This window comes from Paramormyrops kingsleyae, chromosome 7 (genome assembly GCF_048594095.1).
Source record: "Paramormyrops kingsleyae isolate MSU_618 chromosome 7, PKINGS_0.4, whole genome shotgun sequence".
Lineage (NCBI taxonomy): Eukaryota > Metazoa > Chordata > Actinopteri > Osteoglossiformes > Mormyridae > Paramormyrops > Paramormyrops kingsleyae.
The window spans coordinates 36,433,211-36,455,024 of NC_132803.1; the positions used below are offsets into that span (position 1 = coordinate 36,433,211).

General features: G+C 42.7%; 1 protein-coding gene across 2 annotated transcripts in view; it reads right to left on the bottom strand.

Moving 5' to 3' along the window:
• Window positions 1-15,919: 15,919 nt before the first annotated feature.
• The window catches only part of LOC111836153 (multiple epidermal growth factor-like domains protein 9), a 49,835-nt gene continuing 43,940 nt past the window's right edge, over window positions 15,920-21,814 (bottom strand). For both annotated transcript variants that reach the window (XM_023797170.2, XM_072714888.1), the window contains 2 exons: window positions 18,595-18,864; window positions 15,920-17,499 (listed from right to left, as the gene is read on the bottom strand). In XM_023797170.2, coding sequence (XP_023652938.2) covers window positions 17,033-17,499; window positions 18,595-18,864 — 737 coding nt within the window. In that variant the 3' untranslated portion in view covers window positions 15,920-17,032. The remainder of the gene's footprint in view (window positions 17,500-18,594; window positions 18,865-21,814) is intronic.

Genomic DNA, 21,814 nt, shown 5'->3' on the forward strand with positions numbered 1-21,814 from the left:
AATGCATCATGGCGACACAACTTTGCCCTTATTGTCTGAAGAGTTTAGTTACACGCATGACGTCTGTATCCCAGGAAGTTCCGATGCGTTATCTGCTATTTCTCCGAGAAGGGTCTGGCTGAAGACCTCCACCAGGCAGATCTCCACTAGAGGGCCGTAAACACGTGAGCTCCACAATCGAGTCCGGACATGACGTTATGCAATGCCATGGAGGCGGTACCAGATATCACATGATCTTCACACATCACAGTTCACACACAGACCGGACTTTAACTAGACCGAACAGAAATCGAGTCTTTTAAAGTATATACTTATTATTTTGGTGATCGATTTAAATCATATTATTAACATTGGAAACGGACGTTAATAATGTATTTTAATTCTACAAGAAGGGACGTTAATAGCATATGTTAATTTTATTATTTCGGTGTGAAATCTCACTTTAATACGGAGCCCCCGAAGTCCCATAGGGTGATTTTTTTTTATCGTGTGCACACAAGATAATTTATTCTGTGTTTGAGGCTGACAGTAATATGAAAACTATGTCTAACAAAACTATGTCTCCGCGTCTAAACAAATCGAACTGGAGAGGCATTCATTTACAGTCAACAAGCAACACCATGAACTCATTTTTCATTTTTTTAAAATGCTGCAAACGGTTTCTTTGGCATTAAGGCTGAATTATACAGTCCATGCGTATGGTCGCGACAGAGGTGAAGTGACATGAACAATACTTTTTCTTTGGTCATTATCGGTAATCATAATAATACACTAGGATAAACAGGTACAGTAAATACAATAAATAGGTGTCAGTAATAACAAAAAATGTCAGTTGAAACCGATTAAAGTGGCAAACATAATCTGTTTTAACGCAACTGAACAAAACATCAGTGTCAATATTAGTACGCATAACCCTTTATTTTATTTGCCAATCATATTCAAATAATAATAAGTGCTACATAATAACATATAATTTGGTCACAATTTATTGCACGCAGGCTATATTTTGTACATCTTTAATATTGTTGACACATGATGTTTGGTTCGGTTGCGTCAAGACATACTATGTTTGCCACTTTACTCAGTTTGTTGATTTGTTCGCCTCACCGAGTTCCCCTAATATTTCTTGTCATTACTGACACCTATTTATTGGATCTGTTTATAGCTGTTTTACTATTGACTACCGATAATGAAAGAAAAAAAGTATTGTTCTTGGCGCTTCACCTCTGTCCCGACCATTCACCCGGACTGTATATCTCAGCCTTAATTAATGTCAAAGTAGTGCGCGGCAGCGTTGTATTTACTCCTTCCAGTAATATTAATTGCAAGGCTGTTGTATCTTATTGTACCCTAATGCCAGGTCTAGCTAGTGTTGTAGTTCTCGAGACCGGTCTTGGTCTCAAGACCGGTCTCAAGACCAATTTTTTGTGGTCTCGGTCTTGTCTTGGTCTCGACTCTATTTGGTCTCGGTCTTGTCTTGGTCTTGACTCTATTTGGTCTCGGTCTTGTCTTGGTCTCGGACATAGCGGTCTCGATGGGATGGGGAAAAAAAGAGACCTGCACATCCTCACAGAACAGTATCATTATTTATTACGCGCCTCAATTCAAATGCAACCAGTCAGATGCATCCATTTCAAAAACTTTACATTTTATACATTTTCTCCACGGACACTGCCAGTGCTTCACAGTCCACACACATCATACACATCGTATCATACATCGGCAAAAAAATGTCCGAAAATGTCCGCGAAGTCTATAGCATAGTTATAATTCAAATAAATTAGGTATTTTACATTGATTAGAAAGCACGGTCTTGGAGGTGCAAGTCAATCTGGAGGCTCATTCTCTTCAATTCAAAGCAAAGGATCATTACATAGCTGTATTCATAGCTTACCCGAGGCCTCTGTCCCTGGTATAAGAGACTTAATATGAACATCTTTCTGGTACATCCCATCTCTTTCCCTTGACGAGGTCTGATAAAATGGTTATAGGAGAGGATTGCTGAGAATATTATTTTCTATCAGGTCTCATAACTATGACAAATCTGGGAGATTTTAAATGAGAGACATATGGACATACGGACAATATAATTGAAAAGATAACATGAATTTGATTTAACGAGTAATGACACTTTACAGCAATGCCTTTTTTCTCTACAGTTGATCTGGGTAATGTGATGTCGATTCTAGCCCTAGTCTGTTTTCGGTCTTGGTCTTGGTCTCGACCAGTCTTGGTCTTGGTCTCGCCTTAGTGTGTCTTGGTCTTGGTCTTGGACTTGGTCTTGGTACCCTCAAGTCTCGGCAGTGTCTTGGTCTTGATACCCTCCGGTCTCGGCAATGTCTTGGTCTCGGTTTAGGCGGTCTTGACTACAACACTAGGTCTAGCAAACGTAGTACGACGTGCTGAAATAAAACTTTTACAACATGACAGCTATACGCAGCTAACCTGTTCCTTCCAAGTAATAACTTGTGCGCACACGATAAAAAAATCACTCTCTGGGACTTAAGGGGCATTTGATATGAAAAATATCGAACTTCTTAACTTAAAAGGAAAAAAATTGCAAACAGACCTTTAAAGCATGACATGAGACATGACATAAAATGTCCCAATAGCTCATTCAACCACACAATTAAGTAACCTTGTGGAGGTTTTACCAATACAGTTGCTTGCATTAAAGTGTTGCCAGAGTTTTTAAATGTTTTAGCCTAAATATATTAATATATCCATTTGCATAGGGTTGGAAAAGTAACAGCTTTATTATTATATAAACATATAAATATATAATATGAACAATATTGCATAAATAACTAGAGACGCATTTCCGCAAAAATTGTAGGAGCATATCTAGAACAAGTGAGTGGAATAAAAAAATAAGAATAAATTAGGAAACCAACAAACAAAACTGCATGACTCAGTCTGCTTTGAACTATTTTTATTACAATGATATGATTATAGTAAAACAAATAATAAAAATGAACTTTAATCAAAGACTATAGTGATGGGCACTGCGGCTCAGCTCTAATTGAGGCAATAAAAACATAACGTTTACCCGGAGGTGCTGATTATCAACACAGTTTTTAAGAAAGTGTTCCATGTCTTCTTTGTACTGAAACACAAAACGAAAGGGATCGAGGTCATTCAGATCGATCATTCTGTTTTAGTTTAAGAGCTTTCTGGCAGTCCAGGTACGTGTTGCATTCGCCCAGAACCGGCTGTGAATTAGCATCCCATATAGATATGTGCATCTAAAATAGTATAATTAATAAGAATAACTGTAATGTACAGTAATAATTACTTCATTTCACAGCACATGTAACATTTGTAACAGAGCTGCCTAGTTCACTAAAGCTAAACAGATTCGATCGGAACTAAATAAATATTTATATATATTTTTTTGTTTTTCAGTAGCAAAATTTGTATGGCCTTAATTAGAAACTACGAACTGTCGAACAGGGGATCGAGTTTGCGGACACAGTCTAAGCTTAAGTAATCAATTTAAAGCTAAATTTGGAGAAAAAAAAACACCGGTCGAATGCTACCGTTGTTGCTTGTTCTACCCATTTTTTTCTTTCAACAAAGCTAAACACTCTCCCACTGACAAATCCGGGCTGTGCGTGGAGATCATGTGATATCTGGTACTGCCTCCATGGCGTAAGTTTGCATAACGTCATGTCCGGACTTGTGGAGGTTATGTGTTTCTGGCCTCCTCCTGGTGGAGATCTGCAGCCAGATGCTCTTAGGGGGCCCGAAAAGCAATGAGAACTGGTTTTCAGTTAATTTACCTCGTAAAATGAAGTTTAAATAAATGACATAAATGCTGTAATAGTACACATGAGTTAGTTGTTTATTTATTGTTAGTTACTGTAATGTTGCGCTGTTTTATTTGTTTAATTGTCTAGTCTGTGAAGAGGGCATTCAAGTAAGAATTGCATTGTACTCTGTACATGACAATAAAAACCTTGAATCCTTGGAATAAATGTATTTGATCTTTTTCCTGGCAGCTATCTTTTTACACAGGGCCACTATACACAATAGTTTTTTTTTTCCACTGCTAACAGTTTGGATCAGGAGTTGGTTATTGTAAAAGAAGTAATGTGCATGTAGGTGATATTTGTATAGATTTATTTACACCCTTCTGGCAGTGCTGCCATTGCAGTCAGGTCTCTCACACTACGAGGAGTAGAAGTTGTCAGACTTGGCTACAGTCAGTTTATACTCCACCCCTGCAGCCACAGGAAGATCTCGCTCCACATCACATCACCTGCAGACAAAGTCGAACGCACCTGTCACGATCGGCTTGCAGGCGATCCGGGAAGCAGGGAAACGGAGCCAGAAAGTCGGGTAAAACCGGGGATTTATTAAAGATAGACAGGACCGGGGAAACACGACAGCGAACATCAATGACAAATCTAGGGAGACTGACTCAGACTAGGACTAAATACACAAGGCTAGGCAAACGTAACAGGCAACAGGTGAGAACAATCAGAAGTCGACATGAGGTAATGAGGGGGCGTGGCACACACGAGGATCGTTCGGAGCTGAACGTGACAGCACCCATTTATATTATTTTATTTATATTTTATCTTATGCTCAATTGCGTAGTCAAATATGAGAGAAGCCTGTCATTTGAGTTTGTGGTGAATTACTTTATGGTGCTAGCAGGGACGGATTACGGACCGGGCCAGCGGGGCCACTGCCCAGGGGCCCTTGGGGTGCAGGGGGCCCGTGGGGCCCCTAGCCCAAAACAATTTGCAACGCATATCAACAATGTATTTTCGTTTGTCTATTTTAGAGGGCCTACATTCTTTGATCCTCTGCCTACAAGGGCCCCTGACCCTATAGGGCCTCTGATGGAAACATGGAGGGAGGGCGTTTGGCTGCCAAGGGCCCTTGAATTGTGGTGGTGGTGGTGGTGGTCGCGAACATTTTGCCCAGGGGCCCACACAACCCATAATCCGTCCCTGGGTGCTAGATATTTGTTTTGTTCCTTACTGCATATGATGATGGTGATTATTTAAAACATTTCACCATACATCTGCATTATTTAGCATTTTTTTGTCTTTCATATTAATCAAATAAAACACTGATTTCCAGTAATATATTTCCTCTTTGAAGTTTTCCTTAAAATATTGTTAAAATATCGTCTTGTTCTCGTGAACCCAATATCGTGTCTCGGCTCGTCTCGTGTGCTGAGTATATCATTACACCCCTAGTAATTACCTGATCATTTATATACCAATGTGTTCAAACTAAATCATCACTAATCAAAAGTATAATGGTGGGTGATACCAAAAAGCACACCTAATATATCAGGTGTCAGCTCCTCTACTGAGTCGGTTTTTCTTCTTCTTCCCTTTTTTACCCTGGTTTGAGTGCCAAGGAACAGGTGCCCAAATGAGTTCCTTTGATTGGCCAAAAAGGTACTCGATCTGATCTCCGAATAGTGTCCGCCCCCATGACGGTGCCCGCCCCTCTGAACAGTGCCCGCCCCTGGCCCTACAGGTACGAATTTCACACCACATTTCGCTGAGATATAAGTGAGAGCATGCGAGAGAACAGTACTTGAGACTCGTAGCGCTAGATTCGGGCAGCTGACTTGTGTTTCCAGTAGAAAAATGTCCAAGAAAGAAATATAGTTGCAAGAAAATGTTCTACATGTATGCAGCTCTCATTGTACGAATTCATGAACTAATATGCCAATGTGTCACTTTTGTCCATAAATTCACATTTTTGGATTATGGGTGTGCGAATGTGTTTTGCACCATATTTACTGCAGCAAGTATAGCAAAACTGCGAGCGTATGATTTTTTTTGTTTGTGATGTGTAGAATAGGATTTGTACACCTGTAATGAAGAATTTGTGAAGGCGTAACCATTGTGTTGTGCTTGTAGGGGAGGAGCACAAAAAATAAAATAAAATAAATTGTACAAGTTACATTTTTGGATTGCAGGTGTGCAAATGTGTTTTGCACCATATTTACTATGGCAAGTGTAGCAAAACTGTGAGCGTATGAGTTTCTTAGTTTGTGATGCGTGGAATAAGATTTGTGCACTTGTAATGAAGAATTTGTGAAGGCGTAATCATTGTGTTGTGTTTGTGGAAATCCCGTGACTTCAAATTTACTGATACACATGTGTGACTCTTTTCTACAGCTACAGAGTGCACTGTTACAGATGCTCAGGTGTTTTGCACCCATAATACCTCCATAAAATACCTTTGGGATGAACTAGAATGGAGATTGCAAGCCAGGCCTTCACATCCAACATCAGTGCTCAACCTCACAAATGCCCTTCTGGATGAATGAGCAAAAAATCCCATAGACACACTCCAAAATCTTGTGGAAATCCTTCCCAGAAGAGTGACAACTGTTATATCTGCAAAGGGGGGACCAACTCCATATCGAAGCCTATGGATTTAGAATGGGATGTCATAAAAGTTCCTGTAGGTGTAATGGCTGGGTGTCCCAGTACTTTTGTCCATATAGGGTATATGTCAACATTTAAGAATATAGTATTTTAAGTGACACGTCCTCTGCCAGAGGGTTACTCCATGTTTTGTTGTGAAATAGATTAAAAGCAAGGAATATCCATCCATTTTCTGTAACTGCTTATCCTACTCTTGGTCACAAGGGTTCCAGAGCCTATTGGCACAATGCAGGAGACAACCCAGGATGGGGCGCCAACTTATTGTAGGACACAGTCACACACCATGCACACGCAACTCATGCACACTTACAGGCAATTTGGCAACTCCAATTAACCTCCACATGCCTTCAGACTGTGGGGGGAATCTGGAGTACTCAGAGAAAAACCCATGATGGGAGAACATGCAAACTCCGCACACATGGAGCCATGGCAGAGACTTGAATGCTGGTCCCAGATGGGTGAGGCACCAGTGCTGACCAGTGCATCACCACACCACCCCCAAGCATGGAGTAAAAGATCTCTCAAAGAAAAAAAGTATCCATAAGAAAGGAGCCCTGTGTGAATTGGGCATGCATCTGTTGATGTGCCTCAGTAGACGTGCCTCTGTAGATGTGTCTCAATATACGTGCTTCTGTAGATGTGCCTCTGTAGGCATGCAACAGCAGACATGCTGTGCCTCTGTAGATATACCTCAGCAGATATGCCTCTGTAGACATGCGTCTGTAGATGTGTCTCTAGATATGTCTGTGTAGATGCCTCAGTATACGTGGTTCTGTATATGTGCCTATATAAATGTGCCTCTGCAGACATGCCCTGCAGACGTGCCTCGGTAGACATGCCACTATAGATGTGCCTCTGTAGATTTGCCCTTGTAGATGTGCCTCTGCAGGTGTGTCGCTGTAGACATGCAATCTCTGTCATCTTAATGAGTCATCAAATATGGATTACAAGAAACTGAAAAACACTGCGAAAATCCCTTTTTATTTTGCCAGTTCAGATATTCAGAACTAATCAAAACATGGACATTGACAAAGGATGGCTTATGCTTTATGTATGTATGAGTTTACATGTATGTGTGCATTTGTTTGCATGCATGTATGTATCTGTATGTATGTATGTGAGCATGTGTGTTTGTATGTTTGTTAAAGAAATGTCATGCCTCAGGTAAACAAGAAAACAACAGTTATGGAAAAAACAGCAGTTCTGCAAACCTGGTCATTAATCATTCTGCATTTTATGTTGCTGCTGAAATAGAAATACAGATGAATTCTGTTCAGGAATTGACACTGATCAGATAAAAGTCATAATTCATTAGTGAAGTAATAATTAGCAGTAGAGGACACATGTTGTTATGTAAAGTGTGACCTCAGAGTGTGACTGTTTAATTGCTACATGACATCACTCATTATTGACCTGCCATTGGGTCTGGTGGGTCTTAATGCTTCAGCATACCAAGACATTTTGGACAATTCTAAGGTTCCAACTATGTTGGAACAGTTTGGGGAAGGCCCTTTTGCTGCTCTAGCATGCCCCAGTGCACAAAGCAAGGTCCATAAAGACATGGTTGGATGAGTTTGGTGTGGAAGAACTTGACTGACTCGTACAGAGCCCTCACCTCAACCCCAGCAAACACCTTTGGGATGAACTACAATGTCTAACATCAGTGCCTGACCTCACAAAAGTTCTTTTGAATGAATGGGGAAAAATTCCCAAAGACACAGTCCAAAATATTGTGGAAAGCCTTCCCAGAAGAGAGGCAGGTGTTATACCTGCAGAGGGCGGAACCAACTCCATATTGCATCCTATGCATTTAGAATGGGGTGTCATAACAGATCCTATGGGTGTAATGGCCAGGTGTCCCAATAGTTTTGTTTATATAGTGCAGGGGTAGGCAATCTTATCCACAAAGGGCCAGTGTGTATGCAGGTTTTTGGAATAACCTTTAGGTCAGCTGTTGAAATGCAGGTGTGAGGACTCTACCAATCAGCCAATCAGTCCTATAATTAGTAATCTAATTAGGCAGCTGCAGCGAAAACCCACATACACAGCAACCCTTTCTTGGTTAAGATTGGCCACCCTTGATATAGTGTATATATCAACCTAAGGACTATGGATAAAACATGAAAGGAATATGAAACCATGAAAAAGCCCTAAATGCAATAATCTCATTCTTAGTTTATCATTGTGGATTACCCAAAATGTTCCATTCTTAGGTTATCATTGTGGATTATCCACAATGCTCCATTCCCAGGTTATCTCTGATGATTCCCTCCAATGTTCCGTCCCTAGGTCTTCTTTGCCAATTACTCATAAACCTACATTACAATGCAATCCTATTGTGTAAGATAACCAATAAAGCAGTTTTACGTCCAGCAGCTCTCCATGTACTCCTTTACATGGACATTCATTATGCAGAGAGAAAGGTGTCCAGTGTGCTTTTCTATGTACTCATCATCAATCTCTATCTAAGCTTATTTAATCTGTTATATAGGCTGTCACGTCCCTTGGGTTTCATTCTCTTAATATTGCCAAGGATGTTTGGACAGCATTTGATTTTTCAGCAGTTACTGAATGCTCTGGACCACTGGACAACTTGGTGCAGCACTGTTTCTGGACAAGCAGCAGTGTGGTTTGGAGACCGACCACACATTAGTGCTGTGTTTTTTCAGTATGTTTGACACAGATGGTACAGCGAAACCTTCCACAGTCTCTTATCTGACCTCTCTGGTGTGCATATAGAAAAGAGAAGACCAACATAATTATGAGAGCAGCTGTGAGATGAGGCGACCATTCCAGAGCTGTTTTATCAAAAAGAGAAAGGATCTGCAGAGCCCTGCAGACTGCCATCAATGAGGGCTTCACTTGGGGTTTCCCCCGAACTCACCTTAGGAGCAGCCTGGCCTGTTGAGCTCTAGTGAATTTTATGATATGATGAGTGCAGTGGTTAGTACTCCTTTAGGACTGGGGTTTAAGTCTCCATCCTGGCTCTTTGTGAACCCTGCATGTTCACCCTTTGTGGTGTCATGAGGTTTCCTCTGGGTTCTCTGGTTCCCCCCCATAAATCATGTTAAGGATAACTGGCGATTACAACATGCTTGTGCGTGTGAATGGTGTGTGTGAGTGTAACCTATGATGGGTTGGTGTCCTGTCCGGAGTTATTCCCTGCCTTACGCTCATAGCTTCCGGGATAGGCTCCGAACCCCTGCGATCTGGCATAGGACCACCGGGTATAGAACATGGATGGATGGAAGAGTATCAATTACAACATGCACATATATAACTAATTATGCTCCCAAAAGAATAACTCCATATTCTCTAGCTTTCATGGCATCTATTCTCATATTAACCTACTCTGTCCTCCTGCCTCTATCCCTTTTTTGTCCCCCACACCCCACTCTTTGGTCCAGTGCTTTCCTATGTCCTCATTTCCCCCCATCTGTCCTCAGTTCCCTGGCTTTTACGACAATGCCCTTAGCCAAGCATAGGCTACTAAGAGGACCGAGCCAACTGCCCTTATCCACTGTATTCATGTCTGGACTGACTATTTTGTATGGCGTGAAGCACCATGGCCTCCTCATGAATCACCAGATACTGGAAATGACCATGGACAAACTCAGGAATTAGCATGGTGCACCATCACGAGTCCGGTATGACATAACCACTAGCCAGCGCAGTGAGCCAAAGGTTGTAAAATAATGAAAGTAATAAAGCAATACATCTCTTCAGTACCGCTTAGGGTGTGAACCTCATCCGTGTGTTTTAGAATCCTGGTCTACATGCATTGGGAGTCACTGTGAACCCTGACCCCAAGATCTCAAGGTGTCTATCAGTATTGAAAGATAAGAGAGACCTATTACTGTACATGCAAAGGACGATGCACTTGGCCCAGAGGTTTTGGGAGGAACACCAGACAAGAGGATTATGCCACATTTTGTCATGTGCTACTTGAGATGTGACTCAGAGGATATGGCTCACTTGATACAGCCTTTTTTTGTGTTTTGCTGTGCTAGTTTAGCTTGTGACTCCCTGAGTCAACATCTAAGGCAAAATATGTGCGTGGTATCAGGATCGGTGTCCTACCCATCTGGGGCAGACGGGAAACTCCTGACCTTCACATTGAAAGGGTGCCTGTGGCCTGTAAGCCTACTCATCAGTGAGGAGGGAAAGCAGCTCCCTTGAGAAGAGGAGCCACGAGACACTCACCTCTGATTTAAAGTTCAGAAGGAAAGCTGTCGATTGGCTGCCTTCAGTGCAGTACTGATTCTGGCTGTCGGGATTAACATAGCATGCAGGAGGAAGACTTTGACCCTGTTTGACTCACAGCTGCCATCATGCAGAGGGGTAGACTGTGGGTAAGGAACAGTGAGAGCAAGTATGTTGTCTAGTCTCTAAGCAAGGCACATCATCTGAATGACCTGAGCAAGAAAGCATATCTAGCTGTACCAACTAATAATAAAACATGTTTCCTTCTGTAAAAGATACCTGTTATGTGACATGAATAAACTCTGCAAGCTAAAATGGTGAAAAAATAAAATTCTGACAGGTGAAGAGACAACAGTAGATCCAGAACCATCAATGGCACAGACTGCATATGAGAGGCCAAGTATCGTTTGGCAAAATTCAAATCTAAATTTGTGGTAAAGCAGGGTCAGGCAGTCTGGAAATAATGGGATTTGAACCAGCAACCCTCTAATCAGAACTTAAACCCACTTAGCCACACAGTGCCCCATCATGCGTCCATTTAGTGGGAGTAATTGAAAGAGAGGGCTGCTGTTCGCTCTTCTTATCGTACTTCCTTCAACAACTTGTCGTCATGTTCCCTGACCTTAGGCTGCCATGCTGGAGGTTTTGAGGGCCCTTGAGGATGCTAGCACTTCAAGACATAATCCTACAAAGCCATACTAATATTTTCTGCATCCATAAGCAGTAAAATGAAAAGGTGAGAATTCTCAGCTGAGTTTATAATCCAACAAACATCTGGGGGAGAATTATGAATTAGTTTGTGTAATCCAGTGACTTATGTGGGATGGTCATGTTCACTATTTCCTGTTCTTAGAACATGTGTAGGTGTCTGAGTGTGACAAGGGAGAGGCCTTCGAAAAATCTATGTATATATTTGTTTCTGTCAGCATTGCAGTTAAAAATATTTTGACAAAACGTAATGCATCTGAGGAATCCCACTCTGGTTCTTCAGCACCACTGAGTGTTCTGCAGGTGACACACACCTGCTCACCCAGGGAATCTGTGTACACATTTTCCCTCAGCAACTTGGCTGATAACTCTGGACCAATAGTTTTTCTTCATGTGTAACTGGAGGCTTTCCTGTTTGATTACCTTGGGTGGGGGTTCTTTTGGAACTATGACGGACTTACTCTGAATTTTATTTGTGCTATAAACCGCACCTCTACAGTGCATATTTTTATAACTATACTTTCTTGTATTGGAACTGATTTTTAATTATGTCCATTCATCTCACACATCTGCTTATCTAAGACAGGATTGGTGGGGGGAACAGTCACTGCCACCCCAGGTTTCAGGCAAGACGACTTCTGAATAATGTTACGATGCAATTGTACCTGCCGTCACCAGCTGTAATCTTCAAAACATCATTCAGCCTAGGGCACATGGCAGGGTACACCCTGGACAGGATGCCAGTCCATTACAGGGCACATGGCAGGGGACATCCTAGAGGGGATGCCAGTCCATCAAGGGGCACAGGGCAGGGGACACCCTGGGCATGATGTCTGATCGTCACAATGCCAGTCCATCACAGGACTGTGGATTGGGGACACCCTGGACAGGATGCCAGTCCATCATGCATGACATGCACACGCATACACTACAGATTCACAGACAACATTTCACCATTCCGCATGTGTTTAGGCTACAGGAGGAAACCCACACAACACAGAAAGGACATGCAAACTCCACACAAACAGAGCAGAAGTGGGATTTGAACCTCCAGCCCCAGAGGCTACCCTCTGGATGACCCAATGGCAGAAGCTTGCAAGTAAAGATGGACACTGATATCAACAATAGTACAACATTAATACAGGAAAACAAAAGGAGTATTGTGAAACATTAGGCTGTGACCCCCACTTCAGGGGCGATGTGTGGTGACTGGGTAAGGATGCTGTGCCAGTGACTGGAAGGTTGTCGGGTCAAATCCTGTTGCCAGCAGAGTGATTTTTTTATTGGGTCCTTCAGCAAGGTCATTAATGTGCATTGTTCCAAGAACGCTCTGACACTGACATAATTGATATTCTTATTCTGTCCTAACTGCACATAATTCATTTGCACTCTATTCCTATCTTTATTTTGAGTAAAATATTGTTTTCAGAATATTTCATTTATTTGTATATTTTGTGTTTGTGTACTGTATGCACTACATTTATTTTGTTTGCACTATGTGCACTGTCTTTGCACTTTGATAGTTATGCACTCTATGTGTGTGTGTCTCTGCATTATGTTCTTGCGGCTGAATGCACCAGAATCTCCCCCAGGATCAGTCAAGTTAATCTTAATGTTGGCTATTTTGCTGGTTCCCACTGAATCAAACCCTACTTATACCTTCAGTGTGTATTTCACAGCCTGTGGAATCGTCACACCTTGTGGCATTCAGCAGCTGAGAGTGTTTATCCATTCAGCGAGTTCTCTAATCAAACGGCTGAAAACCTCAGTCCCAAACCCTAACTCGTAGCTTGTGTTTTGTGCAGCATCAGCTCCTTTCAGCAGATGTTTAGCCCTCTTTAGAAACCACAGTGGGTGTTGGGCAGAGGATGATTAGCTCTTTCATGCGATGGAGGGGTGGGGTGTCTGTGTGTGCTAGATTCCCTGCAGATTGCCTGATTCAAAGCCCAAACCAAATGGAAGATGTTTTCAGTGGCATCATACACAGTGCTACTCAATCGAGTAGGAAAGTTTGCCAGATTTAAGTGATCCACAATCCCACAATGAGGAGGGGATAATTGGCCTTTATAGGGATCAGTAGACACTTTTATGCAGACACAGAGCAATGTACATTATGAATAAGCAGGGTCAGACAGTCCCTGGAGCACTGGGGGCTTCAATCACTCTGTTGAGCCTGAGATCTGAATCTTTGACCTGCTGATTAAAGGTGCAGTGTCCCACCCCCCTCAGCCCTACATCACCCTCACACTTATCATGAAGAGGGTGAACAGAAGCTTGATTCCATCTTGGGAACCAATGCTGGGTTCAGATGTCGATTGAGGGGATTCAGTAACACCTAAATGTAACATTATCACATGGGAATGATTTAATTTCATTATGAAAAGAAAACCTGCCATTAGAAAAATTTGTGATCACCAGTTAATAATAATAATAATAATAATTAGATACTTTATTGATCCCCGTGGAGAAATTTTCTTTACGCCTCTCTGTAGGCGAGAGCAAGTTGGCCACGAAGGGCAGCCACCCATAGCAGCGCCCAGGGAGCTGGGGGTTAAGGGCCTTACTTAAGAACCCGCAGACATGCTGAGGCTGGGCTGAAACTGGTGACCTTCTGCTCACAGGCACAGATGCCCAGCTCACTGAGCGACTCGCTGCCATTATTATTTACAACCTATAAACAAAGGCCAAGGAATGAATCTACTAACTTTCCTGCGAGTTCCGTGACCGTTTTCTCCTGTCCAGTGGTGAGTTTCACTCTCTATAGGTCACTGCAAGTTGAGAGTTTACAATTTTTCAACATACATTCAAATGTCACGTAGATATAACCATGCCGGAAAGCTTAAATGTGTCACCAACAAGGGAAACAAAGATTATGCATAATTTCCAAAACCATTTTGCACTGGAGACCGGTTCCGGTTCTGTGTTGTGATTATGAATTATTTGCTTTTGTGTTCCCTTAAGATTTTATTTTTAATATCTTACTAAAGGCATTTTCATAATCATGTCAGTCTGGTTTAATATATGCTAGACTATAATATTTTTTAATATGCCTTTTTACTTTTTACACTAGAAAGACATCAGTCTATGTTATATTTTTTTGATTGTTAAATACTGGCTATTTGTTTCCAGTCCCATCTCAGGAGCGTTAAGCATTAGGAGGAGACGGGGGTTTCTGTCGTATGGCCTGTACTTTGGATTATTGTTGCCTCCCAAAAACACTTCTGGTTGCAGCTATATCTTGCCCTTATGGAAGACCGTTTTCCAAAAGATCAGCAAATGGAATATCATCCTTTCACTTTGTATGTTCCGATACGTTTTTTTGAGATTTTATCATGGATGTAAACGTCTGTCTTGGTTAAGCTAGAAGGATCTACAAAGATTTCATGTTGCCCAAACACCTCATACCAACACATCCCAATAACATCAACACACCTGTGCAAGTTCTCAGAATTGGCGATCTGCCATTACTGATGGACCATTTGATAAGCTGGTTTCTTGCTGGAAGTTTTTTTATCCGCTATCATATTGAGTTTTACTTATATATGCCGTACATATTTTGCACAATATTTGTTCAGACTTTCCACCGCTGAAATAAATTCTTCTGGACAAATGTGCAACATTCAATATTTTCAATATATTATCAACTTCTACTCATGGAGTCTGATTACCGCAAAAATGAATACACAAGTTGATAATATGCCTCTTTTCACGCAGACTGACGAACCACGCCGCAAGGCAATGGCGAGCTCATCAGCTTTGGGGGCGGGGAGAGGCCCTGCGATTCTTTTGCATCTCCTCATCGATCTGCATGACACACAACTCAACGGCAGTCTGAATACTCAGGAGGAGGAAACCCAAGACACAAAGACACCGGCTGCCCTTTTGGGTCTGGAATTTCATACGGAAACGAAGGGTTACATGGGGACACCGGCTCAAGCAGAACCAACAAGTAGCAGGACTGTGACTCATTATGGAATCATCATGGCCACCTAGGTACCAGAATGAGATTAATCACACCAGTTTTGGTAAAACCCCAAATACCTAAGAAATTCACTGTAATAAGTACGCCCTCGACCAAGAAGGGACATCTCCCAGGGTTACAGGCTACAAGGGACTTGGAGTGGCTGTAATTTCTCAGACCCCGAGGCAGGCAGGTGGGTGTGGCCAAAGGATGCACATTGCCAAGCACACCTACTGTGCACATGCACCCTGCAAATTAACAAAATCACACACAGTAACAGTGCAATTCAGACTTGCAGAGCATGCAAAGCCTGGCCCCCCCCACACACACAGGCTAAGTGAGAAGTGAGAAAGTCAATATAAACAGACTTTTCAGGAACAGATTTCCATGTGTGTGTGGTCCAGAAATACCTTACCTTATGTTTCCTGGTCCCCATTAGGGAAAACTCTATTTTATAAAAATGGTTACGGTTAGGGCTGGGTAGGGGTTAAGGTTGTCATAGTTAGCATTAGCATTTTTCCCATAGAAATGAATGAGCGGTCCCCATAAGGATATGATTGCCCGCCCGTCCCGCCCGCGTGCGTGTGTGTCTCACCATTACAAACCACACAGAGCGCCCAGAGAGGGCACATCCAGTTTAGTCTGCCTTCGGCACAGTGTCGGATATTCAGCAACCAACCACAACGGCAAAAATCAGAACAGTACAAGAAATGTGCAACATGTTCTTGCAATGAAAGATTATTAAAAACAACACAATAAATTAAATAAAAATAAAGCTAATAAAATTACGATCTGTGCCAGTTCTTTTCAGTTCTTTAACACTAAAACATGTTTTTCTTTCCTCAATTTCTTTTCTTCTTATCCTCTGGTGATAGGCAGCGTCCCTGCAGTGTAATGGACATGTCTGAGGTCACCCCCCACGCCCCCCCAAAAAAATGTCACTCCTCCGGGGTAAAGATTCTTTTACAGAACACGTGACATAGCAGGACAGCGCGAGTATTGAGACAGCACTGCTCTCTAGCGTCAAAGCGCTGAATTGCAAGTCCAGTGGAATTTCATTTATTTATTTTTTTTACGTTGTTTTAACCTTCAAGGTATTTGTCCAAGTCATACCTGGAAAAAGTTTAGATGAAGACATTCATAAAAGACAGAGATTCTGTGAAGATTCATCAGTGCAGTATATTAGTCAGGCTTAAAAATGTTTTCTTCATCCATTTTCATTATTTGCTTGTCCTGTTTATTGCCCTTTTCCCATTAATGCAAAGTTCAAAAGTTCACAAGAGGAAAATATTCCTCTGTTTTAAATAAGTTTGTCTGTGTGTGTATGTGAGAATGCGTGCATGTGCATATGTGTGCATTTCCAGCTGGTCCTTTGTTCTTTACACTCTGTCTGTTCCCTGCCTCTCCACATGGGGGCGCCACTCATTTCCAGCTGGGAGCCAATGGGCAGCACCCCCCCCCCCCAGATCTCCTATAAGGTGCACATACCACAGGTCTCCGGTCAGGGAAAGGTCTCAAAGGTTGGGGGGGTCTGTGCATATCCTTAGTCTGGTGCACCGCCTGATCGGGGACTCAATGTTTTTTTTTTTTTTTTTTTTTAAAACCCAGCCACACATCCCCTTCGGCAGCTTCTCTTGAAGGGTCCCACCTGACATTTATCAAAAAATTAATCCCAAGGGAGTCTCTGCCCGCCTAGGGGTGGCGCAGGGCATTGCCAAGGGAACGCCCCCCTGTCCTACACCTTGTAGACACTGGCAGGGCTGCTGAGAGCCAGCTGGCCATTGGGGGCCGCCTGGCCAGCCTCGTCTTCCAGGAGACCCGACACATCGGCGTTGGGCAGGCTGTCATGGTAACTACTGAAGCTGATGTTGTCCTCCTTGAGCTCGATAGTCCAGAATGGTGCATTAAGCTTGCGGTTCTGGTACTCGCGGTAGGCATAGACCGCAGCGGCAGCACCCATCAGCAGGGCTACAGTCGCCACAATGACGGCCAGAATGATGACGTTGAACTGGGCCCAGGTGACCACGGCAACAGTTGCCGTGGAGTTGTCCACGGTGCCGCCCAGCGGGGTGGGCATCAATGGGCTGCTGGAGTCGCTAGAGTTTGACTTGGTGGCGCTACCCTGGCGATCACTGGGGGAAGCGGCTGGTGCGACGGGTGCCGTAGTTGTCACGGTCGTGGTGGTTCGAGGTGGGGACCTCGCTGCAGAACAGCACAGAGATAAGATTTAGCAGCATGGGCAGGCAAATGTTTGAGAAACAACTCTCAGCAGAGCAAAAGACAGACACCAATTAGCTCCACCCCTATAACATCGTAACCAACGACATGGACCTTTTCCCCCACGCCAGGTGAACATTCACATTAAAATAATGCTATTTATATTTACTTTCCTCCTCTTTAACTAAACCATGCTAATCTGCAGGCCCGACCCAAGGTACAAGCTGGGGTGGAGCTAGCTAGTTAAAAAGTATCCTTTATTTCATTTGCATATTCCATTGTTTTTATAGTTATCCAAGTTGCTAGATGACACGAGTGCGAACAGCTGCATTGCTCTCTGTGAACAGAAATCCTATTTTAGCAAAGTTTTTCCTCATCAATTTTGCTAGATCTTACAATACTTTTGTGTTCTCATAAAACTTTTGCAAAAAAAAATTGCTATATATACATATATATAATTGGAACTGAAATATATATATATATATATATATATATATATATATATATATATATATATATATATATATATATATATATATATATACACACATACACTGTATATATACACATATAATATTTCAATTCCAATTATTTATATTGTACAAATATATATTATGTTAGTACACAAAGGTTGTATATTAAACTTAAGTTAGGCAGTTTGTAATGGAAGTCCCCCACCCCTTTACAATAAGAAAAAATTATGTGGCACTTGGGCCAAACAGTTTGCCCAGCTGAGGCATAAGCAAACTATGCAGCCACTAAGGGCCCAGCGGCCACCAGGGGGCACTCCATCTGACCTGTTAGAATGGGAAGGAAGATGGCAAATGACAATTGGGTTAAATCAGACTTTGCTTAGGGCCCTGAAAAGGGTTGGGCCGGCCCCATGTTTTGCATAATGCCTATTTGAAATGTTTCATTTGCACTACTTTGTTGCTGCAGATGTGTAACACAAAGTGGTTTGGTTTGATTTAATCAGGGAAGAAGAAACATCCAGGAACAGTGGGCAGACTCGGGATGCAGAGCAGCTGCAGATCCCAAAGGAAGGCCTGCTGTTGTACCTCTCACAAAGATGGGCCTCACCTGCAGGCATGCAGCCTCTCCCGAGGGCGTCGCCTGCGTACCCCGGGGCACACAGCTCGCAGTGAACCCCTGCCGTGTTGTTGGCACAGCTCAGGCAGCGGCCCGTGTCGGGGTGGCAGAGGCGGGGCGCTGTGGCAGGGTCTGCGTTACCGCTGCAGTAACATGGGCGGCAGGAATTGCTGGCACCATAGAAGTCGTCTGCGCAGCGCCCGCAGGTGGTGCCAGTGTAACCTGCATGGCACTGGTCACATGCTGGGAGCCCATTGGCACCTGGAAGGGTACAGGACTTGGTCATATGGCGTAATGGGGGGGGGTGTGTTGTCTACCTTTGTAATGTCAAAAAGGGGTGCTGATCCATGAAAGGCCCAGTGTAAAATCAAGAAGTACATTATTAACTCCTCACAGATTCACTTCCAGGGGCCAGTATTACGACCATCCTGACCCACAAGGAGCAGTCTCCCCATCCCAGTTTGACAGGCACAGTCGCAGCATGTGGGAAAATGAGAGGAAGCTGATGGAGGTTTGAAACCACAGAGATGTCTGAGCCAAAGCACGGCAACCAGAGGGCGCCTTCCCTCCTGTTCTACGTGTGATTCTTGTTAATCAGCTGCCATGGTTATGCCGCACGATGCTACACTGCACCTGGGTCTTCAACCACCCTGACCAGTCTGCCACAGCCTGATTCCAGGGTCACTGAACCCATTCTCTAAAGAATGTGTTTTTTTCCCCCACTATATTGGCCTTTCTTAATCATGATAAAACAATCATGGGCAAAGAAATTCACCCCATTAAAAAAAACATGATTTATACATATTTATTTATACATTTTATTATATATTTATATATAATGAGTGGTTATTTCAGTCAAAGTTGCTCTTCTATCGGCTTGAATCAGTCGGCCCATTCTCCTCTGACCGCTAGCATCAACAAGGCATTTTCGCCCACAGGACTGTCGCATACTGGATGTTTTTCCCTTTGCACACCATTCTTTGTAAACCCTAGAAATGGTTGTGTGTGAAAATCCCAGTAACTGAGCAGATTGTGAAATACTCAGACCGGCCTGTCTGGCACCAACAACCATGCCACGCTCAAAATTGCTTAAATCACCTTTCTTTCCCATTATGACATTCAGTTTGGAGTTCAGGAGATTGTCTTGACCAGAACCACACCCCTAAATGCATTGAAGCAACTGCCATGTGATTGGTTGATTAGATAATTGCATTAATGAGAAATTGAACAGGTGTTCCTAATAATCCTTTAGGTGAGTGTATATGCGCTCCATGGGATTTGAACCCACAACTTTTGCATTGGTAGTGCAAAGCTCTACTTCTTGAACTATAGCACCAGGACACCCTCCGCCCTTGTGTGTCTGATAAATAAGCTTTGATTCGATTAGCTGCTGTTCTTCTCAGGCACCCTAAGCACTTCTCCTACCTTTAACATGGGGCGCAATAGTTTCATGTCCCCGTCCACCCTGCAGCTGTTCAGGATGGGATACCGTTGGCCTGGCCGCATCATTCTGCTCACCTGCCGCTGAGGCAGTGCAGCTCAGGCTACACCACCAGCTTCTCCCTTACATCCCCACCCTGAATCTTGTTACACGCCCTGCTGTCTCTCACCAGCCCCATATCCACACAAGACAGAAAATCTCAGAATGCTAAGGGAAGCCAGACAGCACTCGCCCACCACAGCAAAGGCACTCCAGGAATGCCCGGCGCCACCTAGCGGCAGAAGATCCCCTTCAGCGTGCCGTGGCGTGACAAGGACCAGTTATTTCCTCCTCCGGTTTGCGGCATGACGGATGGAGAACAGACGGCGGCCGGTGGAACACAAAGGACAAAAGCATTCCTGGGGCAAAAATTCCAGAATTTCAAAAGGGGAATGACAGAATGGCAGCAGGATAACAGAGAGCTCATTCAGAGGCCACGTGGCCAACGGCTGCATGCTCCACCTGAACACAAGAGCCGACAGACTAAGCCCTTGGATATATATCTATTAGGGATGTAAGCAATTAATCGATTACCAATTAATTGTCGATAAGAAATTACTCGATTAAAATTAATTAATTGCAATTAATTGTATTTTGAACCCATAATTCCTTGCCAGTCCTCGTGGGGCGCACTTGTTTTCGTTTTAAGTAGTCTTTCTTATATTTTGATATTTTCTATTCAAAATATGTTTGAAATGCTACCAAATGTTATTCCCTGTCCTCAAGTGAGCTCAGAATAAACCTTTGATTAAGGAATATGATTTGCATTTTTTCTTCATATCATATAGAAGATAGCATTCTATGTTACGTATACAGTAGATGGAACCTATTCAGAGGGAAATTCAGCTTCTCAGAAAAATTGCCGCTTAGCAATTAATCGATCATCGATCGATAAGATGAAACAACTATTGATTAATGAATTACTCGATAATTTGCATCCCTAATATCTATACATACCCAAGAGGTTACTGGTACAGCTAGGTGCTATATGTTTTTTGTCTGCACTTTATATATCTCATTAATGTATGCACAGCAGTGTCTGAGACACGATGTGATGTCAGTGTCTCCACAAGGCCATTAGAGCAGCCTAGTTCTACCTGAAGGACTTTCACCCCCTTGCACCAGACACGGTTAACTGTCCACCAGGTGGCGTAGTGGTTCAGGCTGCAAAGTCATGTTTGAAAGCTAGGTAGTAAACCTGAAGACCCAACAGCCTATCCAGAATAAAGATGAAGGCGAGTACTGGCCATCTTAACCCTCTGGGGTCTAGGGGTAGGAAACACACTTTCACTGACTGGGGCATGATCACACATTTCTTCAAATATCATAAACTTAATTCATGGCAAATAAATGATTTCTTATATATTTGTTTTGCCATTACACTCGTCTTTATTGTAATGTATACTGAAAATGTCAGGTTTTTGTTAAGTTTGTGATTTGACATTCAAAGTATAGACATTGCAAAATGCAGTTTGGAACACTTGCAGAAACATTATAAAAGTACATAGTAAGCAATGCTGGCAGTTTGTTTTGATCCCAGATATCTGATCACCAAAGTCTTGGCTACATGAAGATGACTAAATGGTGTAGTCGCAACATTCATTTGGATAAATAAATAAGAAAAACCTAACTCATGTAACTATTTCTGGCTCCTTTCATTGAATATATAGCAACTTTCATGTGTTGTTCTTCAGATTACCATGCGAATGCGATCTGAATATGCACTAATGC